Below are 27996 nucleotides of genomic sequence, written 5' to 3'. Positions count from 1 at the left end.
TCATTTTTTTAATTCCAAAGAAGAATAATTCAGAAGCAGCTCTATGCACCAAGCATGATTGTAGGTCACTATATATACAGTAGGACACATTCTCTACAGAGAACAAAGGAAGCAGTACCTCTACTGTTCATAAACAGATGGTGCTGTTGTTGTTGCTCTCCATGGCGAAAGAATCAGCAGCAATAAAGGAAGGGAAGGAATGTTCCCAAAATAAAATTTACTCTCATACTGTATTATCTATGTGAGGTAACAGAAACGCATCTAAAAGTGAGGGCATGGAAGGATTGGAGTCATTCAGTTACTAGGTTACTGAAGTTCCCATGCAGCAAACTAACAAAACAATTCAATGCAAAATATACAATCCAATATCTCTCATATTAATATCATTAACGATTATTAAAACCATAGCATTTCAATTTTCATAAGATTCCGTATAAGAATCCACATTGTCCCTATGTTTAATAATAATATAATAATAATAATAATAATAATAAACCACTGGCACAACACAGTGAGAAGATCCTGCCTTGAAACATACAGTACAGACAGATGGGATGCAGATAGATAGATAGAATGCAGAATGGTCCATTTCAATAGGTGCCTCCTTCCTCTAACTAAACACCTAAACACTGTGATGTGCAACACCTCTCACTTCTGCTGATCTTGCCCACCATGTGACTCACCCCAGGACTGCCAGGTTGGTGGATTTCCAGCCAAATTGGGCTACTAATTTACAGCCTAGGTGGGTTTTGAAAGTACAAACTAGCCAAGGTACAGATTTGGGCTAATTTTTGGTCCTTTGGCTGGTTTGTACCTTGGAAACAAGCCAAAGTTTTTTCTGTGCCAAGTCTGCGCTTCCCAATGCATGTTGGGTAGTGTCGCTTTTGATTAACAATTTGCCAACTGCCAGGCTTAACGTAAGACTACAATACCCAGCAGGCAATTGGACTAACTGGTGTAGAACCCGAGAGTTACCAGATTTTTGGCTCTGTTCCCCAGTCTCTTGTCCCTCTCAAGTTTCCTGCATTTTGCAGTGACTTTTCTCAATTTCAGACAATTTTGGGGCAAAAATCTGCTGGCCACCAAAATGTCTAGCGGTTGACCTATTTACCAATATTTATTGAAATTGTATGTGTATTAGGGCCGTATGGGGCACCTATACCTCCTGGGCGCCCAGGAGGTTTAGGTATATTTTCATATATATTCATTTATTTTTTAGACTTTTTGTTCACTGCACATATTGAGATATTTTTGGGCTACTATGAACTGCTTCTTGGCTAGTTTGGGGCTGGTTTTATAGCTGACTTTGGCTGGTAAGAGAAAATTAGACCTGGCAACCCTGTCTCACGCCTACCTCTACTTTTAGATAGTAAGCTCTATTGAGCAGGGCCCTATCTGCAACATTTGTATGTACATATACAATAGCAAAGTACTGGTTAATAATAAAACATATCATCCGTGTATTGTTTGCAAAAAGAAAAAGAAGATGTAGAGTGCAAGGCAGCCATACAAGTACAGTTATTTGCACAAGATTAGCATCTCTTGCTTTGGTCTCCGGCAGCTGTTTGTTGTTTAGAATTTCTTATGATTTACATTCTTGGAATATTTTATGTGCCGTTAGTTTTGATCGGCATGATAAATGTTCCCTAAAAACTAAAGTGCAGGCACATTTTGATATGCTTATATGGCGCACTAAAAATAAACGAACGTATCATTATAGACTGAAGCTTAGCATAGGTTTTGCTTTTAATATGGAAACACTCCAGTTTTAACAGAAATGAATAAATAAAATGATTAGAGTTAAACAGTTTCCATTTCCAAACTAGCAAGCAAGCAAAGTAGTTTGGCAATACCAATACCGAGCAGGAATAAACCCCTCCCCTCACTTGCATGCATGCAGGTAGCTGCTTAACCCATGGCCTTAGAATAAAATGAGAAGCTAGATAGAGCACAAGAAAGCAAATACCATGCATACCACTGTACACTTTTACTGGGTAAAAATCCATTTGCAACTCATGCTCACTCTGGGTGGCCCTTAGCAGCATAATTTAAACAAATGAAGAATGATAATAATCAAATGCTGACCTAAAGGGTTACATTACCTCTCAAGCTATGTTTTTTTTAGGCATGTTATTTATAATATGCCCAAAAAAGACCCAGAACACTTTATTGTCTCATCCTGAAATGTCCTTTCACCTACTACAAATCAATAGATGATATTGTTCTTCTGGAGAAGGTTTGGGTTTTAATTTTAGCTCTGGTCATACACAAATATGAGTCAGGTGGCCTTCCCGTAAACCACAGCAGACCACAAAACAAAACCAATGCTGCATCAGACTAGTAAACAACCTTGCAACAGGCACAGGATAGAATGTAAACAGGTAGTAGCCTTATTAACCAGTTGTAGGACAAAGCGCAGGTTCTAAAGCATCAAACTATGTCAAAATCAATGTCTACATTCCATTACATGTCCTACAATATGTGCGGATTGGATGCCACAAAGCATCAAAACAAGACATTCTCAAGCAAAGAACCACATTGGGTAAAGCACCAAAAATCCATATCAATGATGTGATCACTGTTGATCTATTTTGCATATTGGAGGCCAAACACACTGCATGTTAAGTCTACTTATATGCAAAGGTAAGAACAAACAAATTGAATCCCAGAAAAAAGTAGAAGAGAAAAATAGTAGATTTATTTATCAGATAATGGCCCAGAATTCATTTGATTAGAAAATCTTTTCTCCTAATTAATTTTTAGATTTGTCCATTGTCTTCCACATCAAAAACCTTGGGATATGTTTTTCTCGTGCCCCATGTTGGCATTGATCCTTCCATTTCCGAATTAATGTCGTAAGGAGATCATATCCGTTACTATAAGTCAAATAAAATTCTTAAAACTTTGGGTCTCGTTTACCAGGTGGATAATGTGCAAAGAGCAAAAATCAGCGCAAGGCTGCCATGTTTTTAGCTACAATGCAGATGAAGGCCACCTTATTGCAACTGTCACACAATCCTATGAGCAACTGATGCCTCAACATAGACCCAAATTCTGCAGCATTTTTAAATAACATGCAATGTCTGCATTAATATAAGGATGATGCAAGCATGTTGTTGTGAGTTCTCTCTTACATGTTTGTTCAAAAACTTGCTAAAGCAAGAGGTCAAAGCGGACTTTACTAATGCTTGGTCAGTGGTGCAAAACATTGGTCAGGGGCATAACTAAAGAGGAAGCAGACCCTGCGGCCGTATATATATTATATTCATATACATTTTTAATAAATATTGATAAAACAAGTCAACCTCTAGACAGTTTGGGGCATGAAAAACAACTTTCTATGAGGGTCAGTAATTTCTAGTTACACCACTAACCCTGCTCTTTGTTCCCCAGTCATAATACATAGGTGCATATGCATAGTTGCACAATACTACTGCAGTGCTACAATACTTACACTAAATGCTACAGTGCCATAGCATACAAGGGCTCTCTATGCTGTTTATATGGATGGAAATGTTGGCCTGTCTATGTAACATGTCCCTAGGTCCAAATTTGTGGGCAGGCTACAAAGGCCTTGGCCTAGGGCGGCAAAAATTGGGGGGGAGGCAAGCCGCATGCTACCTGCTGGCTGCATAAAGAGAATTTAAAGAAGCAGAGCCAACGGGGAAGTGATTGCAAAGGAGCAGAGCAAGGGCGGGATTGGTTGGTTTTGAGGTTTGTGCAAGGATTGTGAGCATCCCGCGCGGTTGGAAGTATGAGCTCAGGGGTGGGGAGCTCACAGGCTGTCAGGCAAGCAGAAGTGGGGGGCTGTCAAGCAAGCAGTGGGGGACCTAGGGGCGCAAGCATCTTTAAAAATCCAGCCCTGCATGTTCCACTGTGTAACACATGGAGACCTGAGTGTTTCAGTAATAGATCCAAAACTGGCAATGAAAAACAAAATATTCTGGTATATTTATGATGTATATTTTTTGCATTGCATTGGCAATTTCTTTCATTTGATAGGGATTTTTTTTTATCAAGAGACAGTATACTCATTATTTAATACAAAGCACACAGTAGAGTCAGGTCAGCATCTAAACAGAGATCAGCCTTGCAGTCATGGTCTTCAGCTAAACCGACCCTGTTAAATCCCCAGATTCAGCTGAGCAGGATCACAGAAAGGGACTGGCAGCCTCAGTCTCTCTTTACAGACTGGTGTGACAATGAATGCTCACATAGTCTCAGCATGTGGCAACCACAGAAAATGTCTGGGGGTAGCCAAAGGCAGAAAATTGTATTTGAGTAAGCAGACCATATTTTCTCTTAATAATAGTGGAAGGCTGTAAAGTGAACTCAAAATAAATGACTGTGCTACATATGTATATATGTATCCACAAGCACTTGGTCCACGAGGAGAAGAAAAGACTGTAGAAAACAAAAAAGGAAATTTTAAAAATTGTAGTCTTACAAGAAAACCTTGGTTCAGGGATAATGTTTAAATTCTATTTTCAATTTCATTCCAGTGACAGATAGTATAAACATTAAAGAGGGTATTTATTAAATACCTAATGTTAAAATCTCGGAAAATTTGTTTTTTTTTCACTAGAAAAGTCAAATTTTTAGAGGAAAAAACTCCGATTTTTCTAAATTTATTATACCCCAATGCTACAAAAAATCCAGAATCCGAAAATCAGCCATCTGAGACCTGTCGAGATTCTGTATAAATCTGTGGGAAAGGCACCTATCTCAATTTAAAGTCTTTATGGTCTGTGCTGGGTTTAGCCCAAAAATGCAATTTTTGGGGGGTTTCGGGGAAAAAACTCGAAAAAATTTGAGTAATTCAGGATTCGGGTTTCTAATTAAATCACGTTTTTATTAATAAATAAGATAAAATCAGGCATGAGAATTAGCTTGTGTATTTTTTTAAATAAAATATGAGATAAATTCAGATTTTAATAATAACCCCCTTAATATGAAATAATGACAAGATAAAATTAAAAATACGGTGTCATTTAAAAATTAGATTAATTGAACATGCGATAAAAGGTGGCTCAGCTGTGTGCAAAATTTGGGAAAAATCGAATTAAAAAAAAAAAATATATGTGTGTATATATATATATATATATATATATATATATATATATTAAATCAAATTAATATTAATATAACAGATGTGGTTAAAAAAATCTGAGTAATCATATATATACATAGGTATGGGACCTGTTCTCCAGAATGCTTGGGACCCTGGGTTTTTCGAATAAGGGATCTTTCCATAATTTGGATCTTTATACCTTAAATCTACTAGAAAATCATGTAAACATTAGATAAACCAATAGGCTGGTTTTGCTTCCAATAATGGAATTATATCTTAGTTTGGATCATCTCCCATAGACTCCATTTTATCCAAATAATCGAAATTTTTAAAAATGATTTCCTTTCTCTCTGTAATAATAAAACAGTTCCTTGTGGATTATTTGGATAAAATTGAGTCTATGGGAGATGGCCTTTCCGTAATTTGGAGCTTTCTGGATAATGGGTTTCTGGATTACCCATAACTGTGTTATAAAATATACAAATCCAAATCATCGTAAAACCCTTAAGACGATCCGTATTGTCTCGCTGTAGCCTTTTAAAATGGGTCCTGAAAATATTACGAAAACAATTTGTAATTCCCCGAATACAGGTTACACGTGTTATATGGCACGACTGTAATTCAGTGGCAGATTATAAATTAGATGTCACGTAAGTATGTTTTAATTACAAGAACATGCATTTTAGAATTACGCTAGTTTATCACAGGCATTAAATTTGACCACCAAAGCCTATTAAGGGTGCATGTTTTATTTCACTGCCATACATTAAAATGCCTGCTCTGTATTAAAATTCATCTATATTTAGGTTATTGATTAATGCCACAACAAAATATGTAAATAATATAAATGTTATATGGCCTAGACACAGAGAGGATTTATTCATTCTAAAATTAAAAATGCATTTGGTCATGAAAGGCTTGGTCTTTAGAAACATTACTATAAGTAGCTCACTATCTAGGCTGAATGTGAATGAGCATTGCTCTGTGTCCTATTTTTCCATGCCTGCAATAAGGGTACAATATGGGAATTCAGCCTGGCAATTACTAATACACCACATAGGCACAATTACGGCCAGTGTACTACATAAAAGAGTCACTTGTGGTCTGCATGTATTACAAAGAGCAGCAGGAGGGGAGGGTAACATGCAACAAGACAAAATGCCTTGGAAGGAGGAAGGAGACCAGAAAAGTTAATGTGCTTCGGAACAAGGACCTCAATTCTTCTTGAAAGGGTTTAAGGGCCCCTTCATCAATTATCAGCCTTTGTTTCCGAGCTCTTATCTCCAACCATCTCACAGGAACTGCATAAAACAATACTTTGGTATACAGCGCCTTGTAAACTGAGCACACCCTGTCACCGTGTTTGACCGGTCCTATCGGACATCATTAACCCTTTCCATAACATATAAATCATAACTGCCAACACATGAAATTAGGAAGACTTTGCTGCTTAATCCATGCAGTTTATAAGACTCTTAAAAGGGCATGTTTCATGGTATCTATCATACAAGACACAGAGGTATTAGACCTGTTATCCAGAATGCTCAGGACCTGGGGTAGGGTTGCCACCTTTCCATTCGGCTGAGACCGGGCAGGGGGCGGGGCTATGACACAGCAATCGGCGATTGGCCAATCGCTGAGTCAATCAAGGGAATCCTGCCAGGTTTTCCTGATTTGGAAAATCAGGCAGGAACTTTTGACCCGGACAGCCCTTCAAAATACCGGGCTGTCCGGGTCAAAATCCGTCTGGTGGCAACCCTAACCTGGGGTGTTCCAGATAAGGGACCTTTATGTAATTTGCATCTCCATACCTTAAGTCTACTTAAAAACCATTTAAATAGTAATTAAACCTAATAGGATTGCTTTGTCTCCAAAAAGGAAGATTTGTATCTTAGTTGGGGTCAAGTACAAGGTATGGTTTTATTATTACAGAGAAAAGGGAAATCAGTTTTAAAAATTGGAGTTATTTAATTATAATGAAGTCTATGGGTGATAGCCTTCCCGGAGCTTATTGGATAATGGGATTCCGGATAAAGGATCCCACGTCTGTACTTAATGAGCATAAGCACCCCATTTCAATATTATGGCTTTCAGAGGAAGACCTTTAAGACCATTACTTACTTAGGAAGACCATTGAGAACTGCTGTTTTTTAGTTTTAGTAGGGACAAAGAAATAGTTCTGTGCAATTGGTCAGTTTTAAAAGCCAGATGTATTCAGCTACTTCCTGGGACAAATAATCCAAAAAAAAAAGAGAAATATGGCTGGGGCAGTTAGCGACTACGAACAAGCTCTATTGCTAATTGTTCAGTAACATGCCACGACTTGCAGTTCCACGTCACACAAAACAAGAATAACAATAACAACATTTTTCATGTAAATGAGACTGATCCACGAGAGTATGTTATAAACACAATGACATTAAAGTAAGCAGCCGTGTTTGTTTTATTTATGCGAGCAGCACACAATTAGAAACAGAACACATGTTCTCCACTTTATAATGGAAACACCCTAGAGCAGGAATGTAATCTCAAGGGCCTCCAGCTCTTCAAATCAACTGATGGGTCTTTAGTTTACCTGATTTATTGGAAATCAAAATAATTAGTTCCACTTCTGTTGTATTGTAAATACTGTAAATGTACTTGCATGTACTATTAGTTTTATGTACTGTAGTGCAATAATGCGATCAACTCATTGCAAATCATCTGTAGGCTTAGGAGGACGGGAGACCTTTTGAGGGCAACAAAGGTTTGGTAGAAAGTCCCTATGTATAAGGCGCATCATTTCCAGCTGCCATTTGAAAATGTAACCAGAATGTTTAAAAAGTGGATTAGTAAGTACAGTTCAACTGTAAGGCCAATGAACTAACCTGGTTCAGTGTTGCTCCTACTAGTTACATCACAGTCACGCTCCATTATATCTGCAGATGAGCTAATAGAGAGCAAAAAAATACATCCCCATTTGTTTTTAAGGAGCCGCTTGAAAATCTGACATACATGTGATTCTCATGAAAGAATTTACAGTGCGGCCCTTCAATGTTTTCTTTGTTTTATTTTTTCTATGGAAATTGCCTCTTACTGAATAGCACAGAAAGCAGCAGGACACAATTTGCATGCTGCTGGAATCAGGAATTCTGGGGCCTAAAAGGGGTCATGATCAGCTGGCTCTTCAACTGTTGCTTAACTACAACTCCCAAATTCTGAGCATACACAAGGATAGTCATTGGATAACTGGCACATTGTGCCTCTTGCTGCTATTAAATCAGAGGTTTCAATCCAGGTTCAATAGGAAACAACACTCTATTAAAGGGATTGTTCACCTTTTAATTAACTTTACGTATGACATAGAGTGAGACAACATGCAGTTGGGTTTCTTTTTTTTTATTATTTGTGGTTTTTGACTGGTTATTTAGCATTTTATTCAGCAGCTCTCCAGTTTGCAACCTGGTTGCTAGGGTCCAAAACTCCAAAATTGACCTAGCAACCATGCATTGATTTGAATAAGTGACTGGAATATCAATAAAAGCGGGCCTGAATATAAAGATGAATAGCAATAACAATACATTTGTAGCCTTAGGGTAAGGTCACACAGTGAGATTCGGGGAGATTTAGTTGCCGCAGGCGATTACTCATTTAAGCAGGCGGAAAACAGGAGGAAGCAGTTCGGGGAGATTAGTTGCCCCAAAGAAGAGGCGACTAGTCGCTGGGCGAATAAATCTCCACGAATCTCCAGCTGTAACCTTACCCTAACAGAGCATTTATTTGTCAGATGGGATCAGTGACTCCCATTTGAAAGCTGGAAAGAGTCCGAAAACAATTAATTTAAAAACTATAAAAAAAAAAGACCAATTGTAAGTTTGCTTAGAATTAGCCATTCCATAACATACTAAAAGTTAACTTATACGTGACCCACCCCTTTAATGAATTGATGCTGTGATTATAACAAGACATTTCTTAGTCAAAACTAGATAGTAAAAGTCCTTCAAACAACCATGCAGAATAGAAAAACCAGGAAAGTTTTGAAAGCTACAAAAAGGAAGTCAATAAAAGAGAGCGTATGATCAAAGAGAAAAAAAATACATAAATATATTTAAAAAAGCCATTGGGATAAAATATTTTGTGGCACCCAGAAGTCTGAATCGCAGCTCAGGTCTGGTTTTATTTCAAGGGCACTTTATCATTGCTCCCGTTCTCTGAGGGATCTCTGAATGAATAGTGCCGGGGAACTGAGTCTTCTATTCCACGCCTATTTCTCTTCATTTTCCTTGGCAAGAGTGTGAGCTGCTCTATTTTTAGCTGGATGACTTGCTATTTTTAGAGGGCTACCATTTAAGAGACATTTATTAGGAAAAATAAAAAAAGAGAGAAAAGATTTACAAAAGGGGGAGGAGAAAGAACTTCCCGAGGCATATTGTAAAGGAAGGCTCCAACCTGTAACTGCAGGCATTTCAGCTGCTTTCAATCTTGGAAAAATAAAGAGAATTCCGAGTTCAGTAATTTAAAAATAAACCTGCCCTCTGGCAAAAAGACGAAAATACAACAAGCTGTTACTATGCGAAACAGTGTCAATGAAAACAAAGAGCATTATTTTCTGGTCAGTTCAGAATATAAAGACCTCAGTGCTATTACCATATGAGAATAAATCAGGGGACTTTTTTTCCCCCAAATTAATAGCTAAAGACATTGTAGAAAGAAAAGCAGCATACGCATAGTCTTAACCTGAATATTCTGAATTGGGAAGAGGTCAGAGCTCACAACATGTTTAGCCCTGAATTTTTTAAAGTCTATTTCCAGCACTAAAGTTTTTCATGTTAGTGAATCCAGGGTCGAAATTTTTATATTGCAACAACAAACACTGCTCTGAGATCAAATTATATTTTTTTCTTATTAACTTGTATATGTTTAGAAATAAGAGTAGCTGTACAAAAATATTTTTGTACAGGTCATTCTGAATTGAGAAAGCCAGTCGGATGACTAGAGAAACGTCTTCAAGGAAAAAGAAAACACAGCAAGTCCAGTTGACTTGACGTATTACTATACATAAGCTCCAAGACCCGATATTTAGAACAGCACCATTAATTTCTCAAATGCCCTAAGTGCTGAATAAAGGCTTTAAGTGAGAAATTAATGGTGCTGTTCTAAATATCGGGTCTTGGAAAAGCTGGTGGAAGGTGGCCACTGGGGAACGTGCACCTCATCAGATAAGACTCTGCTATATTCGTGCTGACTATTCGTATATTCTATAGATTCGCTCCATGCATTATTACATGAATGGGGTCATTTTATAAAAGCGGAAACATTTGCTAAAGGTTAAGTAACCTAAAGTCACCAATCTGATGACCAGTAAATACTACCATATGTGAGTTACTAGACATACTGTTAACTTTGCACATTTTATTTCATTACTCTTTAATACTCTCATGGGACTTTAGTTCCGTTGGCCTTAGAGCGATCATTTTTGTTGCTTTTTCTGTGAGTTGATGTTGATGGGGGGAAAAAGTTCAATTGATAGGTCTTTATCTCTGGATTAATATGAGAACCATATGTGGAGATACCATTTCCAAATTCAGAGTTTGTGAGGTGGCAATGCTGGATTTTCTCACAAAAAGAGACTTCCTTCCTGGCCCTGTATCCAAACAAACACTCTGGCTGCTAATGGTCATTATATCAGATAATGTGCATATCAGCTGAGACAATCTGTTCTTTTGCTATGGTCATTTAAAACAATGTGCAAATACATCTTAGCTTGAAAAGTCAAGTTATCGAGGTTAAAAATACACAACATTATATATGTAGATATGTTTAAAATATAATAAATATTATGGTAAGAGTATTATAGCAAAATAAAAAGAAAATATGAGATGTGTGTTATTCTTTGGCTGCTAAGGCTTGTGTTTCGTCCATCTAGACTTATCTTTAAAAGAATGTTAATTGATTCTGCACTGACTACTCCCTATTTGTATAAGTGCCCTGACTACTCCCTATTTGTATAAGTGCCCTGAAAAAACACTACGAGGAACAGGAAAAGATGAAGTTCCATTATCACTAAAAACCAACTCCTGGGTGAGGGTCATGCTGTGGCTAGAGCTATGATGTAGCCAGTTAATTCAGAGTCAGCAATGACACTTACTGGTCATGTAGGGATAATGAGGTGTTGATGTCAACTGCTGACCTACCACAAACACTTGCACCTCAACACTGAGTTCACTCAACTTACTCCTTATTAGTGTGAGATACATTATACAGGACCCTGGAGGGCAATGTGGTCTAGGTCACATATGTGACTTTATTGCCTGGCTTGGTTCTATTTGATGGACACAAAAAACACAAAGAGTAGAAATTCACTCGGAGGTGGGCATGGGGATGCCAAGTGGTGTGACCATAACCACGGGGAAATAATGTCACCACTCCCCACTAGGTGGGCTGGGGCATTAGATGTGACCCTTAAGCTAAGAGCCTCTACCTCTCAACAATAGAGTCTGAAATTTCACAGTATTGCCCCAAAGAAAAGCAAGTGTTGCTGGTGCAGTGTTCATTGTTAGTCAGCTGTTTCTGACAATATGTATGTGGATTCAGCTCTAGAATGACCTAATTGAACAATGATGGCAGAAGCCAATTCTAATTTCAGAATGGTCCATTAGCTCATTAAGTTAAACATTTCTATTGACAGTTAAATGTAAATGTAAGTTCCAAAATTAGCCCATGAGACCATATTATATATATAAAAATCATACCCATACCATCACAACTTAATTTTGTAGCAGCATCTTTGCCCCCTAACTTTGGGCCATGTCACTACACATCTAAGTGAGACATCATTTCCCATAGGCAATGTGGACTATTTCAAATCTGATATAGGGCCCTAAATTTGATTACAAAAAAGTGTTAATATACCATGACACATTTATTTTTAGGATTTCCCACTCTGCCATTAGCAATTAAAAGCAATGTAAAGCCAGCCCATTGAGTTAATGGATTCTATTACAAAACCCAAGTTTAACCACATTTGTGTGTGCAGCAGGAGCATACTGAGTAGTGAGTATACTTGGTATGCAAGAGATAAGTGTGGATATTGCATGTAAGAGTGATGTCACACCAAGATATAATCATTTCTGATTGGCTGCTGCTGCAAAGAGAAGATGATGTCGATGGAGACCAATTACATTTCATGAACGTTGTAGCCAGGGCTCGCTGAGGTTGCATGGTGCAATATATACTGGGAACTGACTTATTTTTATGGATTCTATTCAGGCCCGGATTTGTGGCAAGGCCACAAAGGCCTGGACCTAGGGCAGCATAGATAAAGGCGTGGCATGCTGCCCAGCCGCATGTGGGGAACTCTGGGGACTAGGAGCGCAATATTCAGCGCTTCCTGACCCCTTTGCAACTGATCGTGGTTGTACATGATCCTGGGGTGGTGGATACCTGGTTGTGGGCACGTCCCCCTGCATGCGCATGATTCTGAGGGGGGCTGGAGTGGGCAAGTGGTGGATGATGCGGGCACAGGCAGACTAAATCTGGTCTAATAAAATCCTTTAACTTAATGGGCTTTACATCCCCTTAAAGCTGTCACAAACTGCAATTTAAAAAACTATAGCAAGACGTTAAAATTAAAATCTGACCAGTTGATGGATTACGTGGACTAAACTTGGGACCACAGTTTCCAAGTAATTTAAACGTCAAAAAATATTAAAAAGGCAAAACTGCTTTTTTTCATACCAGACACATACCAGTGAAAGAGTTATACACACCTACAGGCCTTGATTATAAGAACATGTTTGTGTTTCTCTTCTGACTAATTAACAGCTTTTGCAAAAGTGTCAATTACTCTAATATTTTTTTATTTATTTATTTATTTACGATTCTGCCTGGTTTTGTGGGTTACCTACACAGACACATTCAAAACCTGCTGCTGCTAAATGGGAAGAAGGCCATCTTGAAGGTCATGGTGAACTTAAAAGATTCCTACAGAATTATAAAGAAATTTATAACACAGTAGGAGGCTACTATCTGATAAGAAAGGCTATGTCCTGCCAGCATAAGACAGTAGATAATATTGTACAAAATGAATTCTATTGTTTCTATCTGTAAATCTGACGATTCAGCTCTAGTGTGTGTATTGAAATGAAAGTTCTTTTCCAGTGAATATCGTTATTGTAACGTCTATGGCCACTTTTAGGCTAGACTAAAAATGAAAGATGAGGCAGTAACAGCTTCAAAAATATTGGGGAAAACAGAGTAAAATAATAATAATTTCAGTTTTAAGTATATCCATAACACAAAAACCCACTGAAAAACCCTGCAGAAAAAGAGTAGACCCCACATCCAAAAATCACTATGATTCAGCCGAATCCTAATTTACATATGCAAATAAGATGTTGGAAGGGAAAAAGAGAACCACGTGCGCAGTGGCTTTATGGCCCCATTCCCTGCTTTCTTCCTCTGCTATATATGGTAATGCATAGCAACAGATACATTGCACAGACTGGGGCTATATAAATATTACAATGCTGCAAAATGCAAATTCCACAAATGAAGATGAAACTAAAAACTCACACCAGTTGTTGACAGAAAGATGTCTTAAGTCGGCCATACACAGAGAGATCCGCTCGTTTGGCAATGTCGCCAAACGAGCGGATCTCTCCCCAATATGCCCACCTTGAGGCTGGCAATATTGGGCTAATCCGATCGTGGGCCTTAGGGCCCAACGATCGGATCATAACGATGGCTAACGGGCTGTCGGATCACGGGACTGCATCAACGAACAGATGCGGCCGCGATCCAACGGGATTTTTAGTCCCGTCCGATCGACATCAGAAATGGGGTATCCTGAGCCTTTCCAGTTCAACCTTAGCCTCATTTATCAGCCTTCATGTACTACTTTTGCTACAACTTTACCTGTGTTCGCTAACCCATAAAAACTAATCAGCATTCATTACTTTAATTGCACTAGCAAGATGAAAATGAATGGCTTTCTACAGTATACCGCACTAGTTCATAAAATGTATACACAATCTTTGAAACCATAGCTATCCTAATTGAAATTTCTTAAACTTTAAATTAAAATATTTTTCATAGAATGAAGAAGCTCAGTGTGCAATTCATGTCTATATCTAGCATAGACATAATTAATATTATTGTATTAACAATAAAAATACTGAGACACAGTTTTGTACATGGAATCATTTGGGGGCATTGAGTCACATTATTTCTTGTGACTAAGGTTAAATGCCAGGACAGAGCTACATTTTTATTTAATCATTGCCAGAAAATGATGCCATGTTGCAAAATGAATCAATATGGTTACTCAGTTTATTTATTAGGAGTTTGTAGCTACAAGCCATGACTGATATGAACGTTGCAGCGAGTCAACAACTCTGTGACCTTTAAACAGCATTGATGGAGGGATTTTTTTCCTTTTAATCCACTCAAATCATCCCAACAGGGGACATGACACAAGACAGGTCACCAAACCCTCTACTTGCCTTTAAGATCTGCCAGGCTAATACAAAATAAGGCAATCAAGGAAATGGGATTGTAGGCTTTCGGGGCAGACACACACATGCTGGGCAGCATGGTTTTGAGTGTGTCACGTGCTGAAAGCTGGATCAGTGCATCAATCACTTGATTTACAGAGCCCTGCTTGCATATGCACATTTAAAGAAAAAACAGGGCACAAATTCATTGTATACAATTTAATTTTAGATTCAGTGTGAAGTACTAAAAGACACAAGCAGATGAAGGTCCCTGTCCAGTAGAGCTTACAATCTAAGAGAGTGGGTAACACAAATTGGAAGTAAATAAGTGCAGAAGTAAAGGAGCAGCTACAGAGAATGATTTAAGTTGGAAAATCGCAGTGGCTGACTACTTTTATAGAAGCAAATGGAAATGCTGTCAGGGGTCAGATGTGAGATCAATATGGCCGCTGGTCCATACTACTTACTGACAAATAGCACAGAGATGTCAACTTTCCCCAAAGATTTTTCGGGAGACATGCGGCGTACATATGCAGAACATCTCCTGAAGCCACCGAAACTGTGCTGAACATGCGCACTTCCCTCTGTTGACATCTGCACATGCATGCACCAGATTTTTGCATGCTAATCGGCAGCAATCGTCAAAAATTGGGGGAATGAAGCAAAGTGACAAGAGACCGGGGGAAAGAGCGAAAAACCTGGTAACTCCCAAGAAAATTGGAGGAGTTGACAGCTCTGATAGCATCATGGAGCATCCACAACAGTCCTACAGTCATCATTATAGATGAAGCTTAGAGAACATCACCTTTAGCAAGGCTAAAATACTTCAACAAGGACCAAAAAGGCAGCTCTGGAATAGTGTAGGGCACACTGTGGAACATAGCGCCTATAGTTAGTATATATAGGTGCCAGTATAGAAGTTCTACAAAAGCTACATGATATTTCTTACTGAACCTGGAGAAGGTTACATCATTTGTAATATTGCAAAGTGAAACATTACCTTAGGATTGCATTAAACATTACATTAGGATAATATACCCCCTGCTTAAATTTATAAGGCTATTAGAAGTCAGCTTGAAGTTCTGCGACTTTTATGAAAGCACTTGTAAGAGTGGCCTTGTGTTTTTATATGGTCACAGAGCTTGCCTTCTAAAAGCCTTATAGAGTACAACATGGCCTATATATATATATATTGTATATACCTGATAGTATATATGTCCTCCTGTTTTCTGCACTTACTTTGCACTTTTGTCTTACAACTAGAATATCTCTGTATGTTTCTTGCTTGGTGGGAGATACAGTAGAATGGTACTGCATGTGCTGTACATACTGATGATTTGATTGTAATGATTGGACTCAGCTGCTCGACAGCCAGAGATGACATCAAGCTGTATTTTTTTCCCTTCTAGTATTTCCCATGAGCTAATGTGTCCATGAAGGAAAGTGAGTTATCATAAAGTATAAACTGTCAAACTGAAGGTAAGTGTCACTGGAGAGAAATGCGTGCAAGTATAGGATACCTCACTCTTGGTCCTGTAAATCTGCAAAAGCAGCTGATTCCACCTGCCAATGTAATTCTCAAGTCTGGTGAAACCCAAAGCTCTCTGGGCATGATAAAGTCAAATGAGAAAACAATTTGTCTAAATACAGTTTACTTTGTGTATATTAAGCCCAGAGGGCCAATGTACTTTCAAAGCTTTCATTAGAGATGTTTTCATCTAACCTGTTGTGGAAAAGTTCACTATGATGCTAAAGCCAAATATAAGCACAAGATATAAAGTGCTCTCCACCCACCATCTGCCTCTTCTTCAACTTGGCAATTATAACTACTACCTGACATGATGTATGATTGCCAGAAGGGAGTAATCTAACATTCTAAGTGCAAACCCTGACCCTGGACATACAGATGGAATATTTTCTACTGCATATAAACAACTAGGCTTCCCTTATAACTGGATTCTATTATTTACTAGCACCATAAGTGCCCTGTGCTTGGAAGAAATTAAGATCCGCAAAGGTTCTCCTGTTTCTGTTAGCAGTCCTCATCAGAAGAGCAAGTTCTTCTACCATTCCACTGCTGCCACTACTACTGTATTAGGCTACACCAGTATCCATCCCTTGCTTCTAGCTCATACCACTATCCCCCTCATTCTACCAACTCATACCAGTACCCTGCCATAGCTTCCCTCCTACAACAACATAAGTATAGTTTACCATTACCCATTGCTTCTAAAACTTGCCCTGTCTTTATCACCAGAGGCTGTATAAGTATATCTATACAGGGCAGTGAATCAAGGAATTCTCCAAGACAGATATATAATAATGGTTCTAAGACCAGTCCTGGTGCCATTACTTCTCCTAACTGTGATAACCCATTACTACATGAAGGCCAAGAATCAGCCCATGGAAACATTCTTAAAATCAACACCAAACTTCCTTTTGACAGAATTATTTTTGAACATTTCTATAGATAAACTCTTTAGGGTGCCCTTATTTTTATAAAACACAAAAAAAAATGTTCTGCCATACCAGAAAGCTACAGTTTGAGGTCAGCATGAGCGATAATTCAGATAGATGAAGTTCATATTACTCTCTTGGGGGCAAGACCTGTAATGAGTCTATGTCTGATGCATAGATTTGTTATAATATAAAAATAAATAAGGAAACAAAATATAAAAATGTCTTTTGTAAACTATTTAACGGACCAGACAATGATATTATTTCAAACACATTTAAATATTATTAGCCCTTATTTTTTAAAATCATAATCATTTTCAGTCAAACAGTTTGTGAAAAGCAATTAATATCTGAAACTTTTTGTATTGGGGAACCTTGACCAATATGCCAAAGAACAAAATATCATTTAGGTGGGGTTAGTTAGGAGACTTTGTCACTGTGTCTAAATACTACAGGGAAGTTTTCAGATATTCCTGCCACTGTCCCCTGTAACTGTAGCCAACTGAGCAAGTGACAGCTGAAACACTTGTCAGGACATGCTACTATGAGCCTGTAGGACTTGTCTGCCAAAACGCCCACAGCACCGTTTATCTCTTGGGTGGAGTTGCCTGTGTTTTACAGACCATGCTGCATTAGATGTGCAGAGCGAGGGGACTTCTATATTTTTACACATGTAGAAAACATATAGCTAGGAAATATAATAAAGTATTGACATTGCATTTTAGGCAAAAAGAATTCCTGCACACCATTATAAAACTTGCAAACAAATTTCTTGTTGTAGTTACTTCGCAGCAAAGAATTATAAAATCAACCAGGGGCATATCTACAGAGGAAGCAGACCCTGTGGCTGCAGTGAGGCCCAAATAAAGAGCAATTTCAACATATATTGGTAAAACAACCTTTGGATATGTTGGGAGCCCTAAAATGAATTTGCTGTTGAGCCCAGTAACATCTAGTTACGCCACTGACATCAACTTACATGGCATTAAAATAACATCTACTGGTCTTACCTCTACAATATCTGAATTTGTTCGACTTTCGTGAGGCTCATTGTATTCTGTGTATTTCAGCAAAACTTTATCCATGTCTGTGCTGGCGTACTGGAACAGTTTGTTAGTGCTGTTGAAGATGATGAGCGCGATCTCACAATCACATAAAACACTCAACTCGTAAGCCTTCTTCATTAACCCAAACTTTCTCTTTGTAAATGTCACCTAAAAAAGGAAAGAAAATAGAAATTATTGAGAGCATTGGCATATTACCCTTTAATTTCCATCAGAGTCTTATAATAGCCATCTTTGGGCTTCAATACTATTTCCACACCACTGGATAATATTAGGAATATGTTTATTGCAAGGCTATTGAGACAAACCATTGTCTTCTTTAAAACACAATAAAAAATCCATAACAAAAGCTTTGATTTTAACACAGTTCTGCATTATAGCATTCTCTCTATAATATCTTAAGAACCAGTATTACTTACTAAGAATATAAGTAGTCATGCTTAAAAAATAAATGAAACTACAATTCATCCACATTAAATCGAGACCAGCAAAACAAATATGTTTCTTTGCTGCAAAACAGATATTTAAATATGTATATATTTATTGGAATCATTCCTATAGCTAAGAATAATACGACATTTGAATGTTGTGCTCAGACAGGAGAACATGTTGTTATGGTGACTCATTAGTGGCACAGTAACGTGGCAGCTCTTCTGGGTAGGCATGGATAAGTAAAGGGTGTTTTGGCTTATAAGTGGAAAATGAGGTCTAATTGACCAGAGTTATTTGCCCTCAACATACAGTAAATCAGTCTATAATCCTTATTTTTGTATGGGTGGTTAAAATAAATATGGATTGATTATCTTTATAATATAATGATTCAGGATGCTTAAAATGTAAATGTTTTTGCCATATACAACGAGTTGTAAAATAGATTTCAATGGTTTTATCAAGTAATATGAATAAAAAAAGGAATAAGGAACAGGCTGCACATAAAATGATCAGACAGGTTCAGTAAAGCCAATTGTTCCTTGTGAGTATTTAAGCAAAACCGTCTTTTGTATACAATAAGCCAATATATACATTGACATAAGATCAAAACAATAACCATAAAAAGTACTTAAAAAACGGACTCAGACATGCAAATTAAAAGCAATAGTTCCTACGTTCATAAACAGGCCATTAAAATATCTACAGCTCACATCAATATGTCTGAAAGCATCTCCATTCTTCCAATAAAGGACAACCATATGCTTTAATGACATAACCGCCCTAGGAGCATCAATGGCACTGGTAGTTGGTGGGGGTATATGAATGGCCATATATGAATGACCATAAATGACTCCTATTACTTGAGATTTACCCTTTGAAGCAAAAGCAGCAATAAGTTGACTGTGACAATTGATGAAATTGATGAAATCTATCACAAATCATACATTAAAGTGTTTTTGTTTTGTTTTTTAAAAAATAGGTCCCTAATTAAAATGGGTTGACAATAAATAACCCCAGAGCACCCATTAATCGATATCCAGAGGTAACATGAATAGCGAGGGTAGTATCTCATATAGAAATATTAAACAGAAATAAAGCACGAGTTGAGTTAGATTGTTTTATTAGTATGGAGATACAGCAACATACATCAGATTATTGAAGGTATAAACATGGAATAAAATAAAAAAGTCCTAGGTTGATGTATACTGTAATGGTCTAACATGCTTATTGATTGTACTCTTGTAAACCTGCATCTTGACCGTGTTTCTGTACTTTATTTCAATAAAGCTTTGTTAAAAAAAAAAAAAGAAATATTAAACAGATAGCCCAGTTATCGGATGGGCAGGCTTGTATCCAATATCCTATTTCCTCTGTGCTTAGATCAGAAACAGATCAATTGATCTATATTATATAATCAGCCCGAATCCCCATTCCCCTCTTAATATTTCTAATCCGTCCCTGTATTACAGCTGAAAACCACCTTGGGATTTTATGTAGTGAGGAAGACGTTTTATAATTCCTGTAAAATTAATGCTGCCTGTTACAAATTTTCCATGACAATAATTTTTTGATGGAAGAGTATTTTGGCAGTGATTGACCTATACGTTTGACATCTGTAGAAGGAGTGTTATATGAAGGCTTGTTAGGAGGTAACACTCAAGATGATGTCCTGGAGATTGGCATTATAGGTTGTAATCATCATGGTTTATGAAATACAGATCATGTCAAAGCACTTTCACTATCACTGTATAATTTGTTTCAACAGCCAGCGTCTGGGTGAAAATGCTGAAGAGGTTTGTTTGACATGCTTTGAGCTAGTGATCCCACTTTTGCTGAAACACAAAAAAAAAAACTCATAGATTCCTAAGTCTGCAGTTTATAAATTTGCTTTACATGGTTACATTCCAAAGTCAATGCAAAACCAGCTGCCACCCAGTCACTGCTAAAATGCCAGCTGGTAATGCCATAGGATTATGGAAGCATTTTAAACCTCGTCAGCAGGTCTGTAACCACTCAAAGGAGCTGCTCCCACATGCCTTCAGTCTGACCATTTATCCCTTTCAGCTTAAGGAGCTTTCATGCACATTACCAAGGCTGCAAGCTAAATGCATTGGTCAGAATTGTATTTGAAAGTAGAAACATTCTCACTTTATGGTATTGTGAGGAATAGACTTCTCTGGTTGTCCATATGAAAATGATTAGCTTATTCGTAGAGTGCGTATGTATAACGAAAGCTTATGGAAATACAAAGGCCATGGACTATTGTTAAAATATATCTTTATAATCAGTGTTGGAGATGCAACTTTAGCCACATGATTCGATTATAAGAACACTTTTGTAAAAATATAATATTTGAGGTCACAAAGGATTTCATGGCCAACGTTTCCATGGTACAATTTATGTGCAGTTTGCACCCCTGACTACTAAATACCAGGTCACTTACACGTCAAGTGGTAGAGCAATCTAATCCATGCTTTAGGGACTTCGGTTCTTCGTTAAATTGCTGTTAGAATTATAAGGAGCAGGAGGCGAGGAAAAAGCTGACTTTACAAAAAAATAAATGCAAATTTCCAGCCAATCTGAAATTTGGGAGAGCAAGACATGAGTGGGTGCTGATATTCTGACCTAGGACATCATTAGGAATGTTCAGGCAAGTGCGCAGTAGCTGTTTGCTTATAGTTTCGCCTTTCCAAGCTAATGGTGACATGTACATGCTGCTGAAATTTCTTTACAAGCGAATCTTCTCTGAAACTCAATTTTGTGGTAACTAATGCCCCATGATATCCATTGTTTCATCATTGCTGGTAACCTGCCCAGGGTGACGTTACTAAAACAGGCTTTTATTGGCACTGGCCGCTCAAGACAATGTATTTTTTGCCTAATACCTCTATGTCTCAAATAAATTCACCCAGGTTCTCTTTTCGCCTGACATCAGGAATACAAAGAAAATGGTACAGTGAATGAGAATATTGTTTTCTAAATCAAATGACTGTAATAAAGGTTAATGTTTCTTTTTATAAATCCCTTCATTCCTTTCTTTTGCAGATGCTTTAGCAGCAGTAGAAGGATGGAAATTTTCTCTGTGGGTGCTGTAAGGGAAGGTGGAAATAAGTGGATCATGCCAGTGACTATGGAGAACCACCCATCTAAGTGGAGCTGGTGGTGAGTGAAAGGGCTGGCAAATTCTCCTGTGGAATTTTCCATCTATTGCAGTTAAAGAATACTATTTAAAAATGAAGACGAATCCTAGCAGATATCTACATTGTGAGCATCTACTGTAAGATCAGCCCTGTGGAATATGCTGACGTTTTCTATATATGTAATAATAATATTGTACCGTGTGATATGACATGTAACACCATTGTGCCATGTTCTGAGCAACTTACACTTATATTTGTGAAAATGGCAGTATGGTATTTTTTAAAGTAGCATTTGTAATTGTTGCCTAGTATACCCTTAAGTATCTCAGACTGAAATGCATTTGCTTCTCAAATCAGAGCTGTGAGTGACCACCGTACAGATACTTTCTGTTGGAGAAAAAAAAACTCAGATTTCAGCATTTTTACTTCTCACCATCAAAGCCCAAAATACCACAGGACAAATATATCTCCAAAACACTGTTGGTATTTACTGTCAGAGGCAGGCAGATATCTTATATATATATATATAAGGTGAACTGCAGTTTGATAAATAATATGCTTATAATGAATGGAAGGGGGAGGGCACAGAACCTTGTATTTTCATTATTACCTTGTATTATAATCTAATAGATACTACTTCAATTGAAGTCTATTCTTTTCTGAATACATGCAATGGTATCATTGTGTTTTTAAACTTGTTCTGTAGTCCTGAAAAGACGCTTCCATCCGTGAAGGAGCTGGACAGACCAAATGGCAATGTCTTATGGGGACTTTGCTATTCTATCTGGAGAATGGGGGGTGCCTAGATTTTAGGGATCCTGGAGTCATATGACAGCAGGTTGGCAGGACAGCCAAGGCTTCAGTTCTGACCATTACAATACTTTGCGGTGGTTAGGAATTTTATGAGCACTAGTTACTTTTATTGTATTAAAGTAGGGTCCACAATGAATTTTGTCTCCATCTTTTTTGTCTTGCATGTTCAACAGAGACTCCTCTGTATCCAGATGTATATTAGAACTAGATTAAATATGCAAAAGCCTGTTTAGACCATACACATGTATGTAATGGGTAGTGGCACTACTACTAAGGCATTAAAAGATGCATTGTCTGCTTGTATAATTAAATATCTTTTTATTACTATTTTATCTTCATTCTGACTTCTGTATTAAGCTGCCACCCACATACAGCAATTGCTTTGTCTATTGGAAGTTTGCTATAAAGCCTCTATCTTCCTACTCTGCTTCCAAATGCTAACAGTTCAGCTTGAGAGTTCCTGGCTTAGCCCCTGATTTCTACACACTATTAGTATCCATTGTACATAAAGTGGAATGTGCTGACTAAATCAGTGGCTGATAGCCATGCTTTGGCTTTAATGGTGAAGGCAGAAGATGAAGCTTTCTCATAGGTAAACACAGGAAGCATAGACTGCAGATTGGCCCATGTATTTATAGCTCATAATTAGATCACTCTCATGATTCCACACCATTAAACTGTATATATATATATATATATATATATATATATATATATATATTGTATTTAATTTGAACAACACATGTTGCTCTGCAGATTACTCCACAGCACATAAATATTCTAACTAAAGACAAGTCTACTAAATGTAATTATGCTAAAAACCCTGTAAGCTAAAGGTCAATAAAAACTTAATTCTCTAATGAGAGAATGGGCAGGAAGCACATTTGTCTCCATTTCCTGTCAAAACAGGAAAAGAGTAACTTCTTCCTCTTCACAATGACTTCAGCTTTGCTTCCCATCTCCAGTTCTTATCCCCCTAGGGCCGCAATCACTCCTTGGGTAGAAGCTGCGTGGCTTTCAAAGCATTAGGCTGTTTTTCTATGAGCATTTCGTCTGTAAGCAGCACACTGCTAAAAAGTCAGCTAAACAAACTACACTATACTAATAAAGTGCATATATATATATATACACACACAGGCAGATATGGGACTTGTTGTCCAGAATGCCTGGGACCTGGGGTTACGCTTACGGTTATATTGACATATTAAACTGTCATGTAAACATTAAATAAACCCAATAGGCTGATTTTGCTTCCAATAAGGATTACTTATATCTTAGCTTGGATCAAGTACAAGCTACTGTTTTATTATTACAGATAAAAAGAAAATCACAGTCTCTGCATGGGACTGTGCACTGACCCTCATAACACTACAATACTAATTACAGCTAATGTGAAGGACTAGTATGGACTGGCTGCTTAGGGCCAGCAACTCCTCTGAATGTTGGGATCCATTCCCTGAGATTTTGTATGAAAAAGATAATATACAGTATCTAGTGTGATAGACAGGAATGTTAAACGGCAGAAAGGTCTAGAGAGAGAGTTTTCTTTTTTGTGAATTTAATGTTTTCCTTCAAAAATAAGAAGATCCAAAAATATTCTTAAAAGGTCAGACACCACAAAAAAAAGATGACATTTTAAATATATAATCATTCTACAGCTAGAAAGTACAAGAAATCATAAATGATCACAAAGTGATATCTGAAGCAACTAAAAAAGTATGGCATGGCACAAAAATCTGCTTCCCCGCCACTATTTTATCTCCCGCCTGAAAGATGAAAAACCCCTTTGAATTGGACATGAGGTCTTTATTCCAGCGCAGCCTTTTGTCTTGGGATTTAAAACACGTAAAGGAAGTGCTTGTATGTTAACGTTTCTCTATATTGGAGAAAATGCTAAATAAAGAAGAATCTGTAGAGAAAGTGTAGCCATGTTTTTTTCTGAAGCGAACATGTCACAGTGCATGGCGCTGTTGCAGAATGGTTCCGGTTAGAAGAAAATTTACTTCTTTCAACTGCTCTCCTGAGTGTTGTTAAAGGGAATTCATTGTGCTAAATGTCTTTTCTTATATTCCCTGTTGACATATTTACTTGATGGCTATGTTCCCTTTTCTGCTTTTTCTTATTATTGTATACTCTCAGGCACTCCATGCACTTCTATGTCGGTCAACAGCGTTTGTTAAGTCTGCTAAAACAATGACAGCACAGAGCATTCAAACTTGCTAAATCCGGCGGGGGGATGTATTATTGCTTATGTATGTATGCTTTCTGAAAGCGACGCTGCTCTCTTTAAAATGCTAAGTATGCTTGCTGCTGATTCATTTCCATTTGTCTAATTTGAGAATAAAGCACCAATCAAATTTGTATTTTTAGGTCCACTTTCCACTTCATTCACTTATGCCCCATCTTTGACATATAAGGATATTAGAGGTTACTGGAAAGCTTCATGACCAAATATAGGCCCAATACTAGAGCCAGATTGCTTTTATATTATCAGAGAACTATAATGCAACTTCAAGTATTGTTATATTTAGTAAGTGAGAATACATATGGGATATGTTATCCAGAAACCCTTTATTAGATACCCGAAAGCTTCCATAGACTCCATTTTATCCAAATAATCAAGATTTTTCAAAATGGTTCCCTTTTTCTCTGTAATAATAAAACAGTACCTTGTACTTGATCCAAACTAAGATATAATTAATCCTTATTGGTATCAAAACTAGCCTCTTGGGTTTATTTAATGTTTATAGGATTTTCTAGTAGAATTAGACTAGCGTATGAAAATCTGTTATCTGGAAAACCCCAAGTCCTGAGTATTTTAGGTAACAGGTCCCTGAATTCATATCATACTTCAGTTTACCTCACTTATGCAGCCTTTATTATTCTGTGTTAGTTTGCCAGAGTTTAGAAGTTAAACAGATATCTAACATGACATTTTAATGCAGTTACATCACCAGATTCATGTAAAGGTACAAGGCCATAGGCCGAGTGCATTTACACAGTTTATGGACCTCTAATGTGACTTCTACTATCCTCATATTTTACAACAGGGGTACTTTATTTTTATATACTACACAAGGTTCAATGAGTCATTTGACACAAATTAACAACCACAATAACAACCATCTGATTACATCATTTAGCACCATGTTTAAGGATATTTTTTAAAGGGGACCTGTCATCCTAATAAATAATTTCATGGGGTAAATTTACTAAGTGGCGAAAATTCGTCATCGCCATCGTCACAGCCATTGCAACACATCGCCAGACAAAAATTTGCTCAGACAACGCTAATTTACTAAAATGCGAAGTTGCGTCCAGGGAGCCGAACGTCCAGGGAGCCGAACGCTGGCAAATTTTTGCTAGCGTTACGTCGGCAATCAAAGCGAAGATGTGCTAGCATTCAATTATGCCTACCGGAACTTTGTTCGCTCAGGCTAATTTGCATACGGCAGGAAATTATAATGTTGAATGGACGTATATGTTGCAGAAAATACATTACACAAATCCAGGGAACCTTAATAAAGAAAATAGAGTTGTTATAATGCCCTACTTATAGTTTATGTTCCATTTGTTAGAAAAAATAGGGGGGAACCCGGTTACCCAAAAAAAAATTTAAGGACTTTTGCAGGCTATCACTCTGAAAAAGGAAAAGAGGCCAGCGTTTTTTGGGACTTAGAAACTTTTTCCATTAAAAACTATTATGTAAGTAACAGAAGATTGAGGAAGATCTATGCACTCCAATGCACTTCGTCTGGCGAAGGCAAGTCTGGCGAAAGAGGCAACGTTCAGTAAAATCCACATCTTTGTGAATTTGCGGAGTAATGTCCATTCGCCACAGCAAAAATTCGCCTGGTGATAGAGTGCGAATGACCACTAGCATCTATCTGTTTCGCTAGCGAAGTTACGCCTGTGCCCGTTAGTAAATCGCGAAGTGCCTGAAAGCGGTAAGTCGCCAATGTTACTCACTTCGCCCTTTAGTAAATCTGCCCCCAAATCCTATTTTATCATGTTAGTCATGCAAAATAAACTTTAATTACACCATATAAATTATTTGAATCTTGATTCCTTCAGTCTGGGAATTCATAATTATAGCAAGCATGCAGGCGCCATTTTGTGGACCCTGTTATTAAGGAAAGCCTGGCATCATCTCAAAATTTTGTTTGTGCACCATAATGGGGGACCCAATGTCCATCCCCATGCAGTAGCACGGCATAGAGGAGGGGCAGACAATATTTTATTGACAGCTGAGATTTTTAAATACATTTACAGCAGCTATGAATGCTTTAAAAAAAGAATTTGGATTTCATGTTTAATATGAAAACGACTAAAATTTTAGTATACAACTTTTTACGTCTGGTTGACAGGTCCACTTTAAAGGCTATCCATGGCACTTGTATATTATACTGTTATAACTTATAACTAACCCATTAAGCATGCCATGTATGGTTGATGGATTACTACAATTCTAAAATGGCCTAGTAACAAAGTACAAATATTTTTTCAAATGTTGGCAACTATGTCACAGACAGCACTGACTAATGTATCTCCTGAATATTGCAAATGAAAGAAATAATTAGGAAAAAAATGACACATTCTAATCTCTGTGTATGTACAGCAAACATTTTTGCAAAACGCCTTTATCGTCTCTCAAACCACTATGACTCGTATATTCAAATAAACTTAAAAAGACAAATTCATACCGTTTGATATTATTTTACCTGAGAAATCTGTTAAAACTAAGACTAGTTAGCACAAAAAATACAATAGATAATATAGGAGATGAATGCAAAAGGAGGGTACGAGACACAGTCAGGACAATACATGCGGGTAGTCAATTGTGGGTAGAAAAATATGGCCAATAGAGTTTAGTAGAATGGCATTGCAGGATGTTGCATGTTGTTTTAGCTGGGTTACTGTCTAATAACATCTACTCCCTATTCTTTCAACTCATTGTGCCATCATGACACTATCCATGGCTGGGAAACAACCAAAACAAGCAATGCCATCATTGTTTGTTTTAGTGATAACACTTCTAAAAAAAATACAGATAAAAAATACACTGCGCCTTTCTATGATCATTTTTACTTTTAAAGGGCCATGATACTAAAAAGTGTTTGAACTGCTCCTTTTTAAATTAAAAAGGTAATGTATCTTCAAAAACATGCCAAACAAATGCTGAGAGTTGTCTCCAGAATAGATATCCCTGATTTAAATACTAGAGTTCTTTGCAATAACTATAACATGACCAAATTTACTATATATATCTTTACCAATGATGTTTTCTTTTCAAAAGCCCTGCTCTAAACCTGTCCATAAAATTTGCTGAGTCTACTCTACTCCCTTTGATTGGCCACGTGTAGATTGCAGCTACTACAATAAATATGGCAACTAAAAAAGAACAAGCTCATGCACTTTGCTAAACATTTATAAAAGTAAATCATAGGGTTATATAGCATTTTACTTGCACGGAAAAACTCTATAAAGTTTCTTCCAAAATTATTATAAAAAGACATCAGTCTGTTTTCAATTATAAACACTAGGAA

At 37.3% G+C, this 27996-nt stretch overlaps 1 protein-coding gene across 23 annotated transcripts in view; it reads right to left on the bottom strand.

Annotated features, from left to right (window-relative positions):
- mef2c.L (MADS box transcription enhancer factor 2, polypeptide C (myocyte enhancer factor 2C) L homeolog) overlaps positions 1–27996 on the bottom strand; it is a 187360-nt gene that overhangs the window by 47801 nt on the left and 111563 nt on the right. For all 23 annotated transcript variants that reach the window (XM_041580412.1, XM_041580400.1, XM_041580369.1 and 20 more), the window contains 1 exon segment: positions 18012–18215. In XM_041580412.1, coding sequence (XP_041436346.1) covers positions 18012–18215 — 204 coding nt within the window.

Source organism: Xenopus laevis, chromosome 1L (genome assembly GCF_017654675.1).
Source record: "Xenopus laevis strain J_2021 chromosome 1L, Xenopus_laevis_v10.1, whole genome shotgun sequence".
NCBI classification, from domain to species: Eukaryota; Metazoa; Chordata; class Amphibia; order Anura; family Pipidae; genus Xenopus; species Xenopus laevis.
This window is presented reverse-complemented; position numbering and strand designations above follow the sequence as displayed.